This window comes from Gobio gobio (genome assembly GCF_949357685.1).
Source record: "Gobio gobio genome assembly, chromosome: 19".
In the NCBI taxonomy this organism is placed as follows: Eukaryota; Metazoa; Chordata; class Actinopteri; order Cypriniformes; family Gobionidae; genus Gobio; species Gobio gobio.
The window spans coordinates 15,050,588-15,073,261 of record NC_137112.1 but is presented as its reverse complement, the minus strand read 5'-3'; the positions used below and the strand labels follow the sequence as shown (position 1 = coordinate 15,073,261).

Genomic DNA, 22,674 nt, shown 5'->3' with positions numbered 1-22,674 from the left:
GAGCCCTGCGACCTGGATACACCTTAATCGATAACCAAATAAATCTATACAATTAGATACATGCCACACACAATACTCACAGATCAGTGAATCAGATAAGCTGTCGTAAAATAGCAGTCCACCGCACGTCCCACCAAATCAAATCAAACCGTTTAAATAAAAGTAAGGTTTCCAAATAAAAACCTGGGTAATGTACATTCATGCAGGAGCAACGATAATAGCTGAATTTGATTTAAATTACTCGTAATAGTCTGTCGTTTCCTCAGGAAATGGGAGCGCTGTGCTTGCGCTTCTCGAGTCACTCCGCCATCATCCGAGTCGGTCAGTTTCGTTCGATAAAAGAAAGTGGCGCGACCGCGCGTTCTTCCGTCAACAGTTTGCATGCACTCCGGAGTGCTTTTAAACGTAGAGTTTAAGATGATTATGGAGTGATCTCCCACGTGAGATGGCTAAAGCGATGTCTCCAGACTATGAAGCGGGCTCCCGGGACTGGAGGAAGCAGCAGATTTACTCGTGTCGGTTGTCAGGTTTATGCCGCTGTCGATGGCGTTGTTGTTCTTGTTGGGAGACGTGGGCTGGCTGGAGTTCTTCCTGGCCGCCTCGTCGTCAATGTCGGTGTCATCTATAAGAGGAATGTGAGGTGTGGAGTCCTCTATTCTAAACTCTGGATGAGTCATGAAATTGTGGATGGAGGTTCTGGAGTCGGGTTTTTCCAAGCCTTCGTAGAGTGAGCTACGAAATGCGTTCACGACACGTATCTGCGTGAGGAAAGAGATCAGCGTCAAAGGGTTGTAAAGGGACAACGGAGGAGGGACAGCAAGTGGAGCCACCGAAACATTTAGAAAACGTTTGCATTGAAAAGAACGCAACTCAAACTCATGATAAAGAAAACATAGGCAATGCTCTTATGTCCCGTTCAGTACACAATACAGTATACAGTGTAAGATCCAATGTGTTGTATACCTAGAGACAAGCATTGTTAATTCAACAAAAAAATCAACAAAACAAAGGGAAAACAAAATGTCATGCACATCTCGTGGGAAGTCGGTAAGAGAAACAGATTAGATAGGTTCAAGATGAGTTTCAAGGTAAACGCAAAGTCAAAGCCAAAAAAAAAAAAAAAGAAAGAGTAGAAGTCTACAAAGACTTGAGGATGACGGGGACAGGAGATCCTATGCTTCGAGAGCATAGGGTCACGACACGATGATGGAAGCAAACCAAAAGCTTGACAAGCCAACTCAACAACTACACACAACATGCAACTCGGGACAACACCATGTGGAGATGAACACAGGCACACAGACTGTGGAATAAGAAAAGACGAGAACAAACAAAAGTCTGTTCTTTTAACAACTCCATGCGTCTCTGTGTAAACACTCAAGTATAGGCCGAAAAGTTTTGTTGAGGTTCACAGAACTACACTGAAAAAATGTATTACTGTGGAATTGAAACTTTATTCGTCGGGAGTAGCTAATATTCCACTTCAAAGGTTTACAATTAAGCTTTCGGTACAATAATCTAGACATAATTCTCACAGTAAACTAAATACAGTCTATGGTCTTGTTCCACAACCTAGTGAGCAGCCCTGCCTAGACAGCTAGATGTTCAAAGATAACTTGTTCTAACTCGTTCTCAAATTCCTTCACTGATAAAGCAAGCCCCGAATGCACTGCAACAATCTCAGTGGACTGGGTTGAGATTTTTTATATGTTAGTCCATTCTACATCGATAAAAAAGTTCAGTCTAATTAAAATAGACAATATCTATCTGGACTACTCATTAGAGTATTAGTTGTTATCTATTCTTTGCTTCAAGTAAGGAATCAGCATTCGCTGTAGAGTGTTTCATATCCGTCACTTATGAGGTTCTGTTTGGCTTAGGATGCTGCCTTACTACCCAGTGTGAAAGCCCCTATGGACAGTAAAGCAATGTAGGTCTCTAATTCTATGTACTGTTGGTTAGTACTAGACGTTCCTACTCAAACTATATCCCTGCATCTATGAACTGATAGCAGTCGCTGTGCTCTTGACACCTCTCATCACCTCAAAAAATTAAAAATTGCCTTTTATTCACTGTCCATGTGAACCTTCCTTTAGAAGGGAGCTGCCCAAGCACAGGAATGGAGAGGGGCTCGCTAGGGTTTGGAACAGAGAGACTATGATCCCACCAACTACTGACATGCTAGGCATACCAGGCAACATTTCATGGTAGGGCTTATATAGGCTTAAGGTAAGGGCCCTACATGGGTTTGTACATGGGTTCCATGTCGGCCCTAGGGGTCCTACATGGGTTTGTCTATGGGTTTCATGTCAGCTCTAGGGGTCCTACATGGGTTTGTCTATGGGTTCCATGTCGGCCCTAGGGGTCCTACATGGGTTTGTCTATGGGTTCTATGTTGGCCCTAGGGGTCCTACATGGGTTTGTCCATGGGTTTCATGTCAGCTCTAGGGGTCCTACATGGGTTTGTCTATGGGTTCCATGTCGGCCCTAGGGGTCCTACATGGGTTTGTCTATGGGTTCTATGTTGGCCCTAGGGGTCCTACATGGGTTTGTCTATGGGTTCCATGTCGGCCCTAGGGGTCCTACATGGGTTTGTCTATGGGTTCTATGTTGGCCCTAGGGGTCCTACATGGGTTTGTCCATGGGTTTCATGTCAGCTCTAGGGGTCCTACATGGGTTTGTCTATGGGTTCTATGTTGGCCCTAGGGGTCCTACATGGGTTTGTCCATGGGTTTCATGTCAGCTCTAGGGGCCCTACATGGATTTGCCCATGTGTTCCAAGTCAGCCTTATCTGAATTAGCTCTTGTATGGGCCCTATATGGGTTTGTCCATGGGTTCCATTTTGGCCCGGGGGGCCCTACATGGGTTTGTCCATGGGTTCCATTTTGGCCCTATGGGCCCTAAATGGGTTTGTCCATGGGTTCCATTTTGGCCCTACATGGGTTTGTCCATGGGTTCCATGTCAGTTCTAGGGGCCCTACATGGGTTTGTCCATGGGTTCCATTTTGGCCCTATGGGCCCTAAATGGGTTTGTCCATGGGTTCCATATTGGCCCTATCTGAATTAGACCCATTAGGGGCCATACATGTATTTGTCCATGGGTTCCATGTCGGCTCTACGGGCCCTACATTGGTTTGTCTATGGGTTTCATGTCAGCCCTGTCTGAATTAGCTCTAGTATGGGCCCTATATGGGTTTGTCCATGGGTTCCATTTTGGCCCGGGGGGCCCTACATGGGTTTGTCCATGGGTTCCATTTTGGCCCTATGGGCCCTAAATGGGTTTGTCCATGGGTTCCATTTTGGCCCTACATGGGTTTGTCCATGGGTTCCATGTCAGTTCTAGGGGCCCTACATGGGTTTGTCCATGGGTTCCATTTTGGCCCTATGGGCCCTAAATGGGTTTGTCCATGGGTTCCATATTGGCCCTATCTGAATTAGACCCATTAGGGGCCATACATGTATTTGTCCATGGGTTCCATGTCGGCTCTACGGGCCCTACATTGGTTTGTCTATGGGTTTCATGTCAGCCCTGTCTGAATTAGCTCTAGTATGGGCCCTATATGGGTTTGTCTATGGGTTCCATTTTGGCCCTGGGGGCCCTACATGGGTTTGTCCATGGGTTCCATGTTGGCCCTATCTGAATTAGCCCCATTAGGGGCCATACATGGGTTTGTCCATGGGTTCCATGTCATCCCTAGGGGCCCTACATGGGTTTGTCAATGGGTTCCATGTTGGCTCTATCTGAATTAGCCCCATTAGGGGGCATAAATGGGTTTGTCCATGGGTTCCATGGCAGCCCTAAGGGCCCTACATGGGTTTGTCCATGGGTTCCATGTTGGCCCTATCTGAATTAGGGACCATACATGGGTTTGTCCATGGGTTCCATGTTGGCCCTATCTGAATTAGGGACCATACATGGGTTTGTCCATGGGTTCCATGTTGGCCCTAACTGAATTAGCCCCATTTGGGACCATACATGGGTTTGTCCATGGGTTCCATGTTGGCCCTATATGAATTAGCCCCATATCATGCCTACATTGGCACCACCATGAAATGATTGGAGAATAAAGTTATCGAAATCCTACAACAACCAACATACTTGATTCTAACTTTTTTCCTGTATAGAAATAGCACACTTTCAACCTAACTAAGAGCAAACTTACAAAGCCAACACAAACTGGTCTGAATGACAGATGAAAACAAATGTCGGAAGGAATCACATAGATGAAGACTGGCCTAACGTTTAGTGAGATTCTGCAACTGTCAGCATCACACAGCAGACTACATGACCAACAGAGTAAAGCCATGAGACATAATGGGTCGCTGTGAGCCTCGGATCTACATCACACAGACGACAAATAAGACAAGACTATGGGGAGGAAGCGCCACTCTCTTCACACGTCTCCGTATCTGTGTGGAGAGAAAAAAGTAAAAATGGACAACAAAACAGCCTCCCGTGATCAATAGCGTAACTTCAACAATGCAACCTAGAGCATTTTAGAGAACATGTCAGGCTACAGCGGAGTGGGGAATGGTACCATTGGCTATACTTGAATGTTTACCCAGCCTGGTGAGTTTGTTGGTGGAATATTAGTTCACATCAATTTTGCGACGGACAATGGAGGGACTCACAACCTGAAATTCACTTCGTAGGCTGCACCCTTAGTCCAGGGCTCTTAGCACTCTGGGGAAAACAAACACATGGTACATTGAAACACATGTTCTTCTGAGAAGTGGGTTAAAGATGATCTGATAAACTGTGACATGAAAAGCAAGAGGAAATCAGAAGCAAAGCAGATTTTCAGGGATGCCCTTTGACAAATTACGCTAATCGTCTATGTCTAATAAGAAACTGTTCGAGAGCTCCGGTGTCATGCCCAATCCCTTCTGGACCTCAAGGGTATCTGTTTGTAATGCCTGATCAGAAATTCTGCTGTAGCTGTCAGAGCCAGACTGGACAGCTACACCTTGGGTGACCAGATTTCAAGGCCCTCTCCTGGTCCTGTAACCCCCACATTGCCTCCTTTCTTTCCCTATACTGTCCTATGGGATAAAGGTGCAAGTAATGCTGCATTCATGCCAAATCATGTCTTGTACGTTGGAAATATTGGAAACTGGGAATTGTATGCTGTTACATTACAGCTTATAATGTGGTGTGCTTTCTATGTTTTTCATTTAATTTATTTTGTGAGAGGATAGTGGTGAACTAATGTAGTGATGAAGGATTTTGTTGTCAATAACAAAGCCATACATGGATTCATTTTGGTGTTGCCATAGAAACAAATAATTTCTGAGTCGGGGAATGTGAACAGCTCTGAGTAGCTGTTTTCTCATAATTATGGTAACCTGACACAACATTAATGCAGCATAATATTTGCAACAGCTTGTAGAACAGATCTTCTTTCTAGAATCTGTGCTGCAGAGTTGCTTTCCTGTGATACAAGTCTAAAACAGGGGTGCCCAATCTTGTTCCTGGAGATCTAGGTTGTGTCCGAAACCATAGTAGACGTTATTGAGTGCACTCATTCAATTCCACAATGCACAGCAACAACGAGTGTACACCTGTATACACTCAACGGGTGGAGAATACTCATAATGCACTGTAAGAGTTCACTCACTCGTTTTCATTACTATTTTAGTGGACTAATGTAGGGAAAAGGGCCGTAACCAATGTAAGATTATAAATTTAAGAAAGTACATTGTATTTAGCATTTAAGGTATAGATAACGATTCTGGGGTTTCCAGCAGGAGATTCCTGCTGGGCCTGTTTTACAGTGAGCATTTGAGGTATAAAGGAAGATTGTTGAGTTTCCAGCAGAAGATTCCTGCCGGACCTGTTTTCAGACTCTCACCGTCGTTGCCTCTATGCGTTTGAATAGTTATGCTGATTAGGAGTAGGATTGGTGATACTCTTTCTGGGCGGGTTTCCCAAAACCTGTATATTTAATTTACATGCTTTGTTCAATCTCAATGTAAATCCCTCCCCCTTTGGAATGTATATAACCTATCAGGTATGCTGTCTGAGTCAGACTGTTTTCGGACGACCTGCAGCACAGAGAGTTCTCATTAAAAGAATAACTTCTGTTTGATCCCGAAGTCTCCTGGTCTTCATCTTCTGAGTTTCCTACACTTTAGAAGATAAAAGTTCACAACACCACCATAGACATTCAGGAGAACAAGTCCCCCAAAATAATTAGAAATGGCCAAATTGCAATTCTTGCACTGCCCTACTGCACTTCATTACACAGAACTCTGTATGTTAGGATGACAAAAAGGTTTAAAAGTAAAAATTTTAGTTTGGTCTGCCTCAGTGGTCTAAAAGCGCTCGTCAATGTCAAAATGATTGAAATGGCCAATCAAATCAAAGCAGGCTGGGTTTAGCTTGTGTTCTCTTTTGGCTCGTGCAGTCTCCACACACACAAGCATAAATCTATCGCTTAATGCCATTGCGGAGACACAAAACAAAATGCACACAAATGTGTTCCTACTTTTAATATACAATCATTGATGAACATCTTTGAAAAATAGCCTATATGAGGGCGGATTAGAACCAGGAACCTTTGACACTGTTTACAAAAATTCTACCATGAGACCATTAGGGAATCCAAATGTGAATATCGTATATATGTTTTTATTCACTAACGTGAAGACTCTCAGAACTAACAATATATTTGATGCAAATTCATGCAAATATTATTTGCAAATAGTCCCAAAATGATTATTTCTCATTTCGAATTAGATCTAGAATTTAATTCACTGCTCTGTTTCTTCATGCTTTATAAAGATAAGAAAAATGATAAGATAAGACATGGTTACGGCCTTGGTAGGGAATAGTAAATGAGGCTAAGGGGGGTGATTTCGGACACAGCCCTATCATCTTGCAATGTTCAGCTCCCACCCTGATCAAACACACGGCTAATTAAGATTGTCAGGAGCACTTGGCAATTACAGACATGTGTGTTAGATGAAGGTTGGATTCGAGCCCTGCAGGATTGTAGATCTCCAAGAACAGGATTGGGCACCACTGGTTTAAAAGGTTTGCTTTTTGGTTTTTACTGACCTATGTTAAGATACAGTCAAACCAAAATGTATTCAGACACCTTCAACATTTTCTCACATTATCACAGTTTATTCGCTATAGTTTATAAAATGGTAAAAATTATATATATATATATATATATATATATATATATATATATATATATATATATATATATATATATATATATATATATATATATATATATATATATATATATATATATATATATATATATATATATATATGACAAGAACTCAGAGTTAAACTGTGTCAGAACAAATTCATCTTGATAATGTCAGATAACTTTGATAGAAAGGGATGTAATGGATTACAATCAACCTATCAGCTGTTAAAAAATGTAAGAAACACATTTAGATCACCAATTTTGGTCAACCAATGACCAATGAATGCTTCATTTTGTTCAGTCTGTGGTGTCAAAGGTCACATAAGCAATTAAAGAAAAAACACTTCAAAGTGGTCAAAGGTCAAAGTGTCTGAATCATTTTGCTCCCAAATCTTTACTGGTAGTCACTGGATGAAGAATATTTGGGTACAATATGTCACAGTTTACTTTATTTTGCTATCCTCACTTACAGAAATGAACTATAGTGCCCTGCACACACTGGTAAAAATGATATCTAGTGTCTGATAATATTAATTAATAATCTAATTTTTGGTTTGACTGTGTGTATGTAGGGGCCACGTCTCGTATTTTGCGGCATTGCCACGGTTTCAAATATCTTGGCATTTTTTATTCATAGACCTGCTTTTCTGGTTTTGATTGACAGTTCTGTGCTCGTTGTTGTGATTGGCCCACTGCAGGTCTGGGGTCCAAGGGCATCCCTGACAAACACCCAAAGAAGAGTGTCACTCACGCCCAGAGGGAGCAGCAGTGCTGGTAGGAGAGGAAAGAGCATTGCACAAGGACACGTGACTAGGACTAGAAACATTGGTTACATCCTGATTTTGACTGGTGGTGGAGGACTGGCGTCTCAGAGCCCCCTGAAAGGAAGTCCCGCTCTTGAACGTGTTCACTACATCGATCTGCAGGAAGGGGGAGAGAAATACACGGAGACCAATGCTTCATCACATGGACATGGTTTAGAAGACTATGACACATTAAACACTTCATCTTAAATTAGCACTGAGGTTTTGATGGCTTTAGAAAAGTCCTCCTTGCCGCTGCAGCTTTGATGAACGCCCAGACACCTTCACGAGCCTTACCGCAGGACTGCATCACTACGCCTAGGAGAGCACTGTTATCATATCACATACAATCAGCAGGCAATACAATTCAGTGTAAATGATTTGCATGCCACTACTAAACTCCAGCATGCAGGTGCATTATACGACAGTTGGTCCTCTAATCCGATTGGACAAAACGGCGTTCCAGTAGTGCAAATTTACAAGAATATTTACAAGAAGTTGTTCTGTTCACGGGTTCGCTGCTTGTCCAAAGTATTCCAGACCGTGTTGCCAGATTGGGCGTTTTTTAATTAGATTGTGCAGGTAAAAATGGGTTTGGGCGGGTGGACAAAATTTGGGCTGGTTTGGGGTCAGTTCGGCAGTTTTGAAACATCTACATTTTATAGTCTATTTGGTTAATAAACAAAACTCAAGTGAACACGTACTTCATAAAATCAGTCATCATGTCGTTACTAAACACAGGAGTCCACACAGGATCCCACTCAGAGTCAGCTGGCATTGGTGTTGACGTCGCCGGCGAGCACACACTTTTAGCCAATCAGCAGGCAGACGTGCTCATTCATGACTGACAGGTTTTGTCAGTATATCATGTATATTCTATTGCATTTCTATCAATAGATCCTCACAAATACTACACACTGCACCTTTAATGGTGTTTAGCTTCTGTCTTTGAAAACATAATTTCTGCTTTCGATTAGAACTGTACTCAAGTTTATCGTCAGATTTCCACTGCTACTTTTGTGAATTTTGTGACTATTCAGTTGGAATATGAAGGTGTTGTTCATAAAAGGTGTCCCGACAGCACATGATTAATGCAACAGTACAAAAGTCTAGCAATCCGCTCTGATGTTTGTGCCAGTAATGGCGTTTGGCAGAGCTGAGCTGCGGTTCAACCTCCGCACTGTTCTAAATCTGGCTGTAAAACAGCCGTGCAGATGGTTGAATCTCAAGTACATAATTACAAACACAATTGATGTACAAGCATAAGTATGGCTACTTCCTACAGATGCCATTTCAGTGCAGAATTCATGCTGAATATTTCAGGCAGTCGTAACTATCCAAAGCGGTTCTAACCTGAGTCTGGATTCTGTTGAGGCCTCTGAACCACAGGATCTGCCCTCGCCTCAACTCTCTCTCCGCGTAATCAATCTCCTCCTGGTCCTCGTTCATCTCCTCCTCGGCCGTCATCTCATCCTTTTGCGTCAGCCGACCAGCCCCTTTGAGGAACCTCAGTTTGCTGTTTGGGATTGTTGAAATAACCTGACCCAGAGTGAGGATGTGCATGACATATTTTAGAACATAGCACGAAAAAAAGAGTCATTTCAGAGCTCCATCTTCAAAGCTCAAAGTTTGTGGGAACACCTGGGTAATCGTACAGCCGTGGTGGTATACTGTTAATAACTTTGATAGCAAAAAGAACACTAGAGCAGGTTTTCCTGCTTGAATGTTGATTATTTCCCCATATTCTCCATTGTTGCGGCTCCTCTCTTCCCAGTCTGTCAGTAACGCTCTGTTTAGTTCCTGTCTCTATGAAGCCCCTCCTTCTGAAAAGCACAATGTGCTCTGATTGGTCGGCTGGAGCAGTGTGTTGTGATTGGTGTTTGGGAAATGTCCCGCCCCTTACAATAACTGCCAGTTTCAACACACTACTAACTAACTCAACCAGGCCCGCCCCTTTATTCTGCGTATACATTATTATAATGAGGAATGTTGTGACGCGCTGGTTCCCGGAAGAAAACAAAGACTACAATGGAGGCGGTTCAGGGAGTTCATAACTACGTGCTCGTGAGCAAAGATGGCATCCACTAGGATGGGAACTTCCAGGGTTGCATGCCATAATCAAGAAAACTGCTAATGAGATACAGCAGCTTTCTCTGGGTAGAATTCTTTGAAATTGACACTGACTAAACCGTAAGTTTTCCATGTAACTTTTTTATCCATGAAAAATATGTAAACCTTTTGATTTGCAAGGCAAGGCAAGGCAATTTGCAATACCTTTCTGTTGTGAATCTGTCAGCCTCAGTACTGACACGGCAAATTACATTTATTTTAAAAATCCTACAGTTATTAAATGGATAATTCATCTAAAAATGTCAATTCTGCCATCATTTAATCAGCCTCATGTCTTTCCAAACTTGTACGACTTTCGTTCTCCAATGGAACACGTGAGATATTTTTTATTATTTTATATTTTTTATCCATACAATGAAAAGGGTCCAAATCAACACCAGACGCCATTGACTCTCACTGTATGGACAAAAGAAACCCTTCTTCTTCTGTGTTTAATGGAAGAAAGTCAGTCCTACAGGTTTGGAATGACATGAGAGTAAGTAAAAGAAGGGTGAAGTATCCCTGAGGACCTTGTATGAAATGAGAAAGACGATAAATGAAGGAATACAGCACAGCAGGTGTATTATTGTTGAATTAGCTGTTTTGAAAGAATATCAGATGGATATTACCTGTCCCCAGACCAGCTCTCCCAGCCCCAGGAACACACACCACATCCACTTATCCAGGTCCAGAGGAGAACAACTGAACGGCTTCCCTCCAAACTGGACAATCACAATCTAAAACCAAACGTCAACATGGAACTGTGAGGAGCTGATAAATCGGTGCGGTGAAGTATATTCATAAATGTACTTCTCTCAAATCATGCAGACCCTTTTAATGAAGACTAAATGATTACTGGATCAAATGACCAAATTAAATTTGATACACTGTAACTTAATCTACTGAGAAATACATACCAGTGATTGTGTAGATATTTCATCTGCCATTAGTTTTGTAACATTTACAGTTTATAAACTAGCTATCCTTACACTGTAATACAATATATATATACAGTATATGGATTAATAAATACATATACAAACTCATAACTTGCTGCTCAATCACTGTAATATGGTGCATCATTGGAAAAATTAACAAGCTAGTCATGAGTCATGACTTTTTTTTGAAACTGTAGTAACTTCCGTCATTCCATCAATACAAAAAACTGTTGTCAATGACGTCACACATGTGGTGGAGTAATAATTTCTGCTAAACGATTCCAAATAGAATTAATGTCAGATTGTATGCATATAATTATATGTAGTGTACATTTCAGTCAAATATACATGCAATTTGGTCACTAAATGGTTTCTCCACAAGGCAATTTTTCCATGATGCTGCTGTAAATAATAATCATGAGGACTCTGAGGGTTTTACTTTATGTTTGAGTTGTGGGTTCCCTCTTATGTCATATGGTTCCCACATTCTCTTGACAATTTAAAAGAAGTAGAATGAAATAGAAGAAGTATAAACGATCAGGCATAACATTATGAGCACTGACAGGTAAAGTGAATAACACTAATTATCTCTTCATCACTGCACCTGTTAGTGGGTGGGATATATTAGGCAGCAAGTAAAAAAAAAAAAAATCCTCAGAGATGATGTGCTAGAAGCAGGAAAAATGGGCAAGCGTAAGGATTTGAGAGAGTTTGACAAGGGCCAAATTGTGATGGCTAGACGACTGGGTCAGAGCATCTCCAAAACTGCAGCTCTTGTGGGGTGTTCCCGGTCTGCAGTGGTCAGTATCTATCAAAAGTGCTCCAAGGAAGGAACAGTGGTGAACCGGCGACAGGGTCATGGGCGGCCAAGGCTCATTGATGCACGTGGGGAGCGAAGGCTGGCCCGGTGTGGTCCGATCAAACAGACGAGCTACTGTAGCTCAAATTGCTCAAAAAGTTAATGCTGGTTCTGATAGAAAGAGGTCAGAATACACGTATGGGGCTGCATAGCCGCAGACCAGTCAGGGTGCCCATGCTGACCCCTGTCCACCACCGAAAGTGCCAACAGATACCACAGCACATCTTCAGGGGTCTAGTGGAGTCCATGCCTCGACGGGTCAGGGCTGTTTTGTCAGCAAAAGGGGGACCAACACATAATGTCATAATGTTATGCCTGATCGGTGTATATAATGACAGATATAGATTGTACTGCATGTTAGCTTAAGAGCTGTGCTCTTAACAAAGCTGTAGTTCAACCACACACCTTTGTCATGCTGTTTGTGAATGTTTGTTGAACAATGGTTTCAGGAAACAGAATCATTCATTCTGGCAAGGTTCTCTCAATGTTATGAGCAAACGTTAATAGAACGTTTGTTCAAGGTTATCTGGTCTTTAATAAGGTTCTCAAAACTTTCGCACAAATTTTATTATTTATACATCATTTATAGAGTGTTTAAGAAACATTTTAGTTGGGCATTTTTTTTATCTTGCTACTTGTTTCAGAACATTCAGAGAACATTCAAAAGTAACATTCCAATAATATTTGAAGAATGATCAAATGTACTTCTTCCGTAACGTTCACATAACCAAGAAAAGTTTTTAGAACATTTAAAAACTGGATGTTTTGAAAGTCCAGCGAACTAAAAACATTCTTGTAACTTAATGGGAATGTTAACAAACGTTCTTAGAACATATTTGCATTAGTTGGAAACACTGGTACAATCAATGGCGATTTGTCTGACCAACCAACCAAAAGTAAAAAAAAAAAAATTTAAATTTGAAAGGTTTTGGTACCTGGATGGCGAAAGTGCCCAGGACAATGGAGCAGAAGATGGGATTTCTAAAAATGCCTTCGAACACGTTTCTCTCTCCGTGGATCTTGCGGGCGTTGATCTCATTGAAGAGCTGCATCATGACGAAGGTGTTGAAGATGATGGTGTAGTGCTCAGATGGGGGAGAATGCAGCGGCGCGTTCCTGCCACTGTCGATGTCAAATATCTGCTCACCTGGACACAACATCAGAGACTAGTGCACATCCTGCACACACTGTATTTCCAAAAGTATTGGGACACCCCTCCAAATCACTGAATTCAGGTGTTCCAATAACTTCCATGGCCACAGGTGTATAAAATCAAGCACTAGGCATGCAGACACTTCTACAAACATTTGTGAAAGAATGGATCGCTCTCAGGAGCTCAGTGAATTGAAGCTTGTGCAATAAGTCCATTAGTGAAATTTCCTCACTACTAAATATTCCTCGGTCAACTGTTAGTGGTATTATTACCAGGGCTCCGAACCGGTTCAAGGAACGAAAACGAAAACCGGAAACGAACTAAATTTTAAGAGGAACAAAAACGAAAACGAAATCAAAATCAATTTGAATCGTTCTGAACAGAAACGTTCATTTGAAATGACTATTAACCGGTTAATAACGTTATTTTATCATTCTCTTTAATATTTTTATTTGGCAGTGACCAATCATGAATAGAGTAGTACAGCATGTGACGTTGACGGATCAAGCGTGAGTGAAATGCCCGCGCACCAGTCATCTGAATCTACCGGTACGCAAGTCAGTATAGAGCATTTTCATGCCTCAAGTACATTTCTTTCCCCGCTGAGGTCTACAATGAATGCGCAGGTATTGGAGGACATTATTTTCGTACGTTTAAATAAGCAGTACGGACTTTAAGCTCAAATAGACTGATTTAGGCTAGTTTATGGATTCCGTTTAAGCCTATCCAAGTAGGCTATAGCATCTATCAAACATTTTTCCTATAGTCTTTCAGATTGCCAATACAGGACAGGTCAATGTTTTCTATAGACGGTTGATGCTTCGTATTAAATGGTATGTTATATTGCATTAAATGATCAAGCTTTATTAGCTGACTGAATTTGATTATGTGATGCAAGGACGTGTTGCGCAGTGTTTGCTTTGAAATTAGCAGTTGACGGTGCATTAATGGTTATCCAGTTTATTTATTCTTTATTCATACATTTTTTAAAACAAGTCGTGTTGAAAAAAAGTTATGTAACGTTACAAAGAATGTTATCACTCTTCTGAAAAGAATTAGGCATAAGAGGGCCACTTTCGATTGTCTAACGCTCCAAAACAGGTCAGCTGTTTATGCTTTGTAATTAATGCATGTATTTCTGTTGTGGTTTTAAAAATGTTATGAAATAAATATTCAAGTTTAATTACCATGCGTTATATTATTATTGAGTGAAAATAAGTCTATTTATACATATTTGTTTAAAGTATAGGCTAAATTAAAATAACGTTATTAACCTGTATTTTTTCAAATCAAACCGTTTTCGGAACAGTAATGTTTATTGAGGAACGCAAAAACGGAAACGCTATAATATCGATTCTGCTCGGAGTGAACCGATTGATATTTTTTTCCGTTTTTAAGCCCTGATTATAACAAAGTGGAAGCAATTCGGAACAAAAGCAACTCAGCCACAAAGTGGTAGGCCACGTAAAATTAGAGAGCTAATTTTGAGAGCTAACGTGTTCTCTGGAGTGACCAATCACGCTTCTCTGTCTGGCAATCCCATGGACGAGTCTGGGTTTGGCGGTTGCCAGGAGAACGGTACTTGGCTGACTGCATTGTGCCAAGTGTAAAGTTTGGTGGAGGGGGATTATGGTGTGGGGCTGTTTTTCAGGGGTTGGGCTTGGCCCCTTAGTTTCAGTAAATGAAACTCTTAATGCTTCAGCATACCAAGACATTTTGGACAATTTCAGAACTTTGTGGGAACAGTTTGGGGATGGACCCTTCCAGTTCCAACATGACATCCGTAAAGACCTTGTTGTTGTTTTTGAAAAGTGTTTCTTTAACTACTTTGGTATATCTTCAAGCAATTGATTTATTAGGCATTTTCCAGGCATATAAGCATAAATGTATTTCCTTCACATTAGAGCTGCACGATTCAAACAACTAAATGGTTGCAAACAACTAAAGTTCTGAGAATATGTTAATTGTTGCAGTCTATATAAAAATGTTAATGAATTGTTTTTTTTGAGCGAATGATTCAATGACTCATAAAGATTTCACTTGTTTCATTGCTGGATGAATCAGCATTTTTGAACAAATCTCTTGAATGAATGATTCAATGACTCACTCATAAAGACTTAATTTATGTCATTACTGGATGAATCAGCATTTTGAATCAATCTCTTGAATGAATGATTCAATGACCCACTCAAAGACTGCACTTGTTTCATTACTGGATGAATCAGCGTTTTTGAATGAATCTCTTGAATGAATGATTTAATGACTCACTCATAAAAACTTCGCTTGTTTCATTACTGGATGAATCAGCGTTTTTGATCTAATCTCTTGAATGAATGATTCAATGAGTCACTCATAAAGACTTCACTTGTTTCATTACTTGATGATTACTTGATGAATAAGTGTTTTTGAATTAATCTCTTGAATGAATGATTCAATGACTCACTCAAAGACTTCACTTGTTTCATTACTGGATGAATCAGAGTTTTTGAACAAATTAATGAGTGATTCAATGACAAACACATTTCTAACAGTCTCTTGTCTGCGCAGCTCTACTTCACATGCTCTGCAGATCTATAAGGTGACTTACCCGCAAACAGCAGCGTGAAGATGATGATGAGCTGGTACACACCATGGCCCAGGATGTTCTTGGTCATGGTACTGGAGATAAGGGGTTTGTTTCGGCCGTAGGGTTTCCTCATCAACAGAGACTCAGTGGGCGGTTCGGTGGCCAAAGCCAGAGATGCAAACGTGTCCATGATTAGGTTTACCCACAACATCTGCACTGCTTTCAGAGGAGAATCCTGGAAGAACATACACAATCTGCTAAAAACACAATATTTATACACTATATTGCCAAAAGTATTGGGACACCCCTCCAAATCATTGAATTCAGGTGTTCAAATCACTTCCAAGGCCACAAGTGTATACAATCAAGCACTAGGCATGCAGACGCTTCCACAAACATTTGTGAAAGAATGGGTCGTTCTCAGGAGCTCAGTGAATTCAAGTATGGGGTTGTTTTTTTAGCGTTTGTGCTTGGCCCCTTAGTTCCAGTGAAAGGAACTCTTAATGCTTCAGCATACCAAGACATTTTGGACAATTTCATGATCCCAACTTTGTGGGAACAGTTTGGGGATTGCCCCTTCCTGTTTCAACATGACTGCACACCAGTGCACAAAGCAAGGTTCATGAAGACATGCATGAGCGAGTTTGGTGTGGAGGAACTTCACTGGCCTACACATAGTCCTGGGCCCTTATTTATCAAGCCTCTTAGAATTACTCACAAAAACACTACTAAAAATTGACTTAAGAATAAAAAAAATTCTTGGCTCAAAGCTGTGATTAAAAGTTAGTTATCAAACATCTCAGTCATACTTTAAGTGAAGTGTAGGACTAAATCTTAAGTGTCAGTCTAGAGATGAGGATTTTGGATGACGACAAAGGCATGGACCAATCACTGAATAGATTTCATTATTTAAGAATATTCTGAGATAAATTCACATTGAATGGTGAAATTCCTAGGAGTTTACATTGAACACATTTGACAATAAATATTTTTTTAAGAGAATACATTATGATATACACATTGGAAATGAAAGATAAACATGTTTTCCACCATGTCTTAATTACATTTTTTTAAACCGGTGTGCTGTTAACTGACCTGCCAATATATAGCCTAGATTTTATGATATAATCAGCCACCATGGATTCCAAAAGAAAACTGAACTGGTCGGAAGAAGCGCTTCTGCTTGCTGAATTAGTCGAACAACGGAAACATGTTATAAAAGGCAAGTTTGCCCAACATTAAGCAGTGCTGACAAAGATGATGCCTGCTGTCCAAACGATACCGTTTGATTAACTCTTCGTCTTCAAACATTTCAAAAACATTCTTCTGACCTCACAAATACGCTTCAAGAAAGAATGGCACAAAATTATGGGATGATTTTAGACTCAAAATGATTAATAAATTCACACACACTTATCCATGAACTTGATAAATGTTGCAGACATGTTTTACTATCCACAAACAAATGCCTTTTAACTTGTGTGTGCAAAATACAGAATTACATGAATGTGCAGCGATTTGTACAAATAAAGACATAGTTGTGAATACAAAACTTCAGAATTTGTGCGTGCAACAAGTAAGATGTGCACGCACAGAAGGTTTTCTTAAACAGCTGTGTGTGTGGATCGTGCAAGGCCAAACCGGCGAAATGAAAGTCTCAAAATCCAAATAAATCAAATAGGATCGACTCACGAACGAATTAATGAATGAATGCGCATCACCGGATCCACAAATGTACATCTTACTCGTTGCACGCACAAATTCTGACGTACATTAATACAAAATCGAAGTTTTGTATACCCAACTATGTCTCTATTTGTACAAATCGCTGCACATTCATGTAATTCTGTATTTTGCACATACAAGTTAAAAGGCATTTGTTTGTGGATAGTAAAACATGTCTGCCACATTTCAAGTTCATGGATAAGCGTGTGTGAATGTATTAATCATTTTGAGTCTAAAATCATCCCATAAAAAATTCCCATAAACACACTCCTAAACCTTGTGGCAAGCCTTCCCAGTTTAAGCTGTTATAGCTGCAAAGGGTGGGCCAACTCCATATTAAACCCTAAGGATTAAGAATGGGATGTCTTTAAAGTTCATGTGCATGTAAAGGCAGGCGTCCCAAAACTTTTGGCAATATTGTTTTGTAGCAATGAGACATGCTGAACTTTTTCCCCCCAGACCAGCTGATTATTGATACTAGCACAAGATATATTATCAATGTGTATCATAATATTGGTAAAAAAAAGACTCCGAAAACTGAGATCTTCCTCATTATCTCAGTGCACGATTGAGTGTCCTTGTTAATCTAAAGACATTAATTTATCTTCAGGGTAACTTCACACAGTCTAGCCTCTTTCTCTTAGAAGTGCTGCATCATTTATTAGGCAAGCGATCCTCTAGGAAATTAAACAATGCTATTTTAGATCATAGGGATGAAGTCTTTGGCCTTGGCCTAGTAATCTAATATGGTTTCTTTGCCAGTGCCCTTTGTCTCTGCATAGTCTAATTCGAGATTTCATAGTAGGTCGGATCTATCGTCTTGTCAAAGGCATCTCATGTGTGGTTGTGGTAGAGGTGGTTTTAAAGTATGAAGAAAATGTGAGTCTGCTAGTGTGTTGGATGGTTGCCAGGGCGTTACTCTGAGGTTGCATGTAAGACGCTTTGATGGATTATTCATGTCCGTAACACAAATGGTGCAGGATAAGTTATACCCAGAGGTGGGTAGTAACGAATTACATTTACTTCGTTACATTTACTTGAGTAAATTTTTTGGGTAACTTGTACTTTTAGAGTATATTTAAAGATGGGTACTTTTACTCTTACTCAAGTACATTTCTTGTGAAAAAACTGTACTTTTACTTCGTTACATTCGGTGGCGTTCCTCCGCTCCTGTCAAATATAATTAATTTAAAATATATATATTTTTTTAAATAAGTTAATATGACTTGTTCGCAAGTCTCGTGAAACGTTGGAGAGGCTGCTTCGCGAGAGGTGGCTAACCATCACCCGCTTATAATTAGTCGGAAGATGAAGGCCGAAGCAGAGGAAGATGTGTGTGAGTTACAGGAGGCAGATCACCCGTGGCCTCAAGTTCAGTCTATGTTTTCACTCCAAGATGTCAAAAAGAATAGTTTCATAATGCGATGCATGCTGTGTGCACCAAAACGAACTGACATCTCAACATACAAGAAGCTCCAACCTGGAAAAAACCTGTAGCGGTAAGTGTCACAATGATGCCTATATTTGAACACTATCAATGGTAATTTGGTAACTATGGGCACTTTTCCCTTATTGTAATACTATTTCACACACTGTCCGAGTGTTTTCCTCATATGCATATTGTACAAGCAATGACAAATCGTTTGAATCCTCCAAACAACACACGTCCACGAACAAACATTCACATCTGCACATTTACATATCCTTTTTTTCACAAATCGAAACAAATTGAATAGCCTAATGTCTTGCATTTATGCACAAATCCGGACAGACACCTGTCTAATGTGTAGAAAATACATACAAATAAAAACGGAATTGTATTTTATTCCTACCAAAAGAATGCATACACTTATAAAAATATAAGAACAAAGTATGTTTTAAAAAGAGCTCTGGTTAGCCCAGCACACCATTCATTTTCACTGTTTAACCATTAATCACACACACACACACACACACACACACACACACACACACACACACACACACACACACACACACACACACACACACACACACACACACACACACACACACACACACACACACACACACACACACACACACACACACACACACACACACACAGTCTGGTGCGCTATCCTTCTGGGGACTCGCCATAGGCGTAATGGTTTTTATACTGTACAAACCGTATTTTCTGTCCCCTTACACTGCCCCTGCCCCTAAACCTACCCATCACAGGAGACATTCTGCATTTTTATATTTTAATAAAAACTCATTCTGAATGATTTATAAGCTTTTGTGCCCATGGGAACCTCAATTTAGGACCCCACGGTAACACGAGTCCCCATGAGTCTGTCTACAGTCAGGTTGAAGTCCCCACCAGGCTAGAAAAACATGCACACACACACACACACACACACACACACACACACACACACACACACACACACACACACACACACACACACACACACACACACACACACACACACACACACACACACACACACACACACACACACACACACACACACACACACACACACACACACACACACACACACACACACACACACACACACACACACACACACACACATTTGGAGAGGTCAACCTTTCAAGGAGAGGTGTGTGAAAGCTTAGTTGGAAATTTAGTGTTTTTGCTTCTTATCAATCAGATCGAAAGTAACTACTTGAGTAGTTTTTTCATTGAATACTTTCTTACTCTTACTCAAGTAACTATTACGATTGTTACTTTTACTTTTACTTGAGTAAATATTTCCATAAGTACTTGTACTTTTACTTGAGTACAGATTTTAGCTACTCTACCCACCTCTGGTTATACCACCGTTCAAAAGTCTCACCAAGGCAGCATTTAGTTGAAACAGTGTAACAGTGAAATATTATTCCAATTTTAAATCAGCTGTTTTCTATGTGAATATATAGTAAAGTTTAATTTATTCCTATGATCAAAGCTGAATTTTCAGCATCATTACTCCAGTCTTCAGTGTCACATGATCCTTCAGAAATCATTCTAATATGATGATTTGCTGCTCAAGAAACATTTATGATTATTATCAATGTTGAAAACAGTTGTGCTACTTTAGATGTTTGTGGAAACTGTCATGCATTTCAGGATTCTTTGACGAATAGAAAGAAAAAGAACAGTATTTATTTGAAATGAAAATAGTTTATTTAAAAAAATAAATCGTGCTGACCCCAAATTTTTGAAGAGTAATATATGTGTTGAAGTTTAATACTTGGGGTAAGTACCTATCCCATAAACAATTGTGTGCATCCAGAGGCACAAACCTGTGTGATACAGGCTCCGGTGAAGGCAACGATCACGGCCACCACGTTAACGGTCAGCTGGAACTGCAGGAACTTGGAGATGCTGTCGTAGACGTTGCGTCCCCACATCACAGCCTTCACAATGCTGGAGAAGTTATCGTCTGTCAGGATGATGTCAGATGCCTCTTTGGCCACATCTGTCCCTGCGATTCCCTGCCAAGACAGAAGCCCTGTCATTTCACATCGTTCTTGTGCTTCAAAGTGCCAAAAATCATTTATTCATTCGTTAAAGTTACCATGAACAGGCTCTGCCCAGCTATAAACAATATGCATTACTAACATTGCATTTCATGAAGCCTGTCAAGAACATGTCCAGTGGCCGTTTAACCGCTTAGACTAGTCTTAAAAGTTAGTCATCTGTTTCTTATTTCTTCAAGATTGGTCATAACTTTTTAAAGTCAGTTACATAAAAAAAGTAGATTGGTCTAGTTTAAATAGACCAATAATAAATAATCTAATAAATACTTTAAGACTGATTACCTCTTGTCTAACTGCTAATTGGCCAAACTAGTTCTTAAACTAGCAGTTAGAAAAAAGATCATACTATCACCTTATTGTGTTCTTACCAGACTTAAGCTCAAGTTTAACACTATCATACACCCGGCGCAATGTGACGCCAGGCAAGTGTTTTCTGCTAGTTTCAGCCCGACACAGTTCTCATTTTCACATCCAGCTCGATGTTGTTTAAATATCAAATGCACTGGCGCATCTGTTCGCTCATGGGCTTCAGGTCTGAAACCAGGAGTGTTCAGGAGCATTGTTGGAGCGTTGCTATTTTGAGGAACTGAAAACGACTGCGCCATTGACCAACACAAACCTGCTCTAAAGTCAATAGCGCAGTATTTTTGTGTTATTTAAAGGGTGTGTTAGTAATATGAGCCTATAGGCGGTGCACAACGTGTGTACACTCTGATTATTACACACACAGGGACGCGCAGCAGCACACACAGATGCCAAATATTAAAAATAAAGAGAAGAAGCGTTCAGTCTTTCCACTTGCATGTAAATAGCGAATCCGTCATGGTGCGAGCACAACTGGCTTTTAAAGGGAAAGGGAGATGAGACTCTGATTGGTTTATTGCACATTACGCCCAAAACACACCCATGACTCATTACGAGACCAGGGGCAACCCTTTTGGACCATTTGCCGGACGCGCAGACCATTTTTTTCCATCGTTAAACTAGCAAAAGTGGATTCGGACACGCCCTAAGTGCACCTGCGTCGTGAACTTCAGACCATGAGCTCAGATTGATAAAATAGGGCCCCTTATGAGAGTACTACTTTTAATATAATATCTATTTTTAATATGACATTTGCAGCAATGCATGTTTGTGCAATCTTGTTATATTTTAAATAGTGGTGTGCCATGGGATTTTTTACTTATCAAAACTCTGCTTTAGACACAGCCTGAATATAGTAGCTAAGTTTAGGCAAATGGCCCCAGGTCAAATTTTTAGCCCAACATCAAAATAAAACAACAAGATATTAAGTTTTGGAAATAACCCGTTAAGCATGACAGTTTCATGCAATCATTTGAGACATTCTCCTTTTATAGAACCAATTTTTGGTTCTTTAAAATTGAGTCAAAAATCTTAGAGTTCTAAACAGAACACCAACAAATCTAAAAGTGTATGAAAAGATACTGAAGTCAGATCAAACCCTGATGTGGACAGTGCATGGTGATAATTGGTCAAATCTGACTGATATCTAGGTAAAGAGACGAGATGTTTCTCCACACAGTGAGTTTTGTTAAGTCTAGCCTGAGGGACTGCTCTCTCTTAAGACACGGCTGACAGCAAAATCATGGTAAATACCACAGAGAGGAAGCCGCCCGCAGGCAGCTGGTGTCAGTTTGATGAGCAGGAACACAAGAATATGCTCTCCTCTAAACTCATGGAAAGAGAAATGTTGGGGCGGTGCTAACACAGGCTGTTTTTAAACCTGATGCAAGTCAATTGACATATGTCAAAAAACAGGAGTAAAAGCACTGGCTCACACTAGGGGGCGCTCTGGACTTGTTTTTTTCTAAGCTGCTGAGGTG

The 22,674-nt window shown here is 40.4% G+C and overlaps 1 protein-coding gene across 1 annotated transcript in view; it reads right to left on the bottom strand.

The window, feature by feature from the left end:
* Positions 1-449: 449 nt before the first annotated feature.
* Positions 450-22,674, bottom strand: part of atp2b2 (ATPase plasma membrane Ca2+ transporting 2) — a gene marked incomplete at its 3' end in the record, with an annotated part of 161,981 nt that continues 139,756 nt past the window's right edge. Inside the window, exons 18-24 of the mRNA XM_079844967.1 lie at positions 20,594-20,785; positions 15,617-15,830; positions 12,812-13,023; positions 10,709-10,816; positions 9,324-9,509; positions 8,001-8,087; positions 450-758 (exon numbers count right to left, since the gene is read on the bottom strand). Coding sequence (XP_079701093.1) covers positions 450-758; positions 8,001-8,087; positions 9,324-9,509; positions 10,709-10,816; positions 12,812-13,023; positions 15,617-15,830; positions 20,594-20,785 — 1,308 coding nt within the window. The remainder of the gene's footprint in view (positions 759-8,000; positions 8,088-9,323; positions 9,510-10,708; positions 10,817-12,811; positions 13,024-15,616; positions 15,831-20,593; positions 20,786-22,674) is intronic.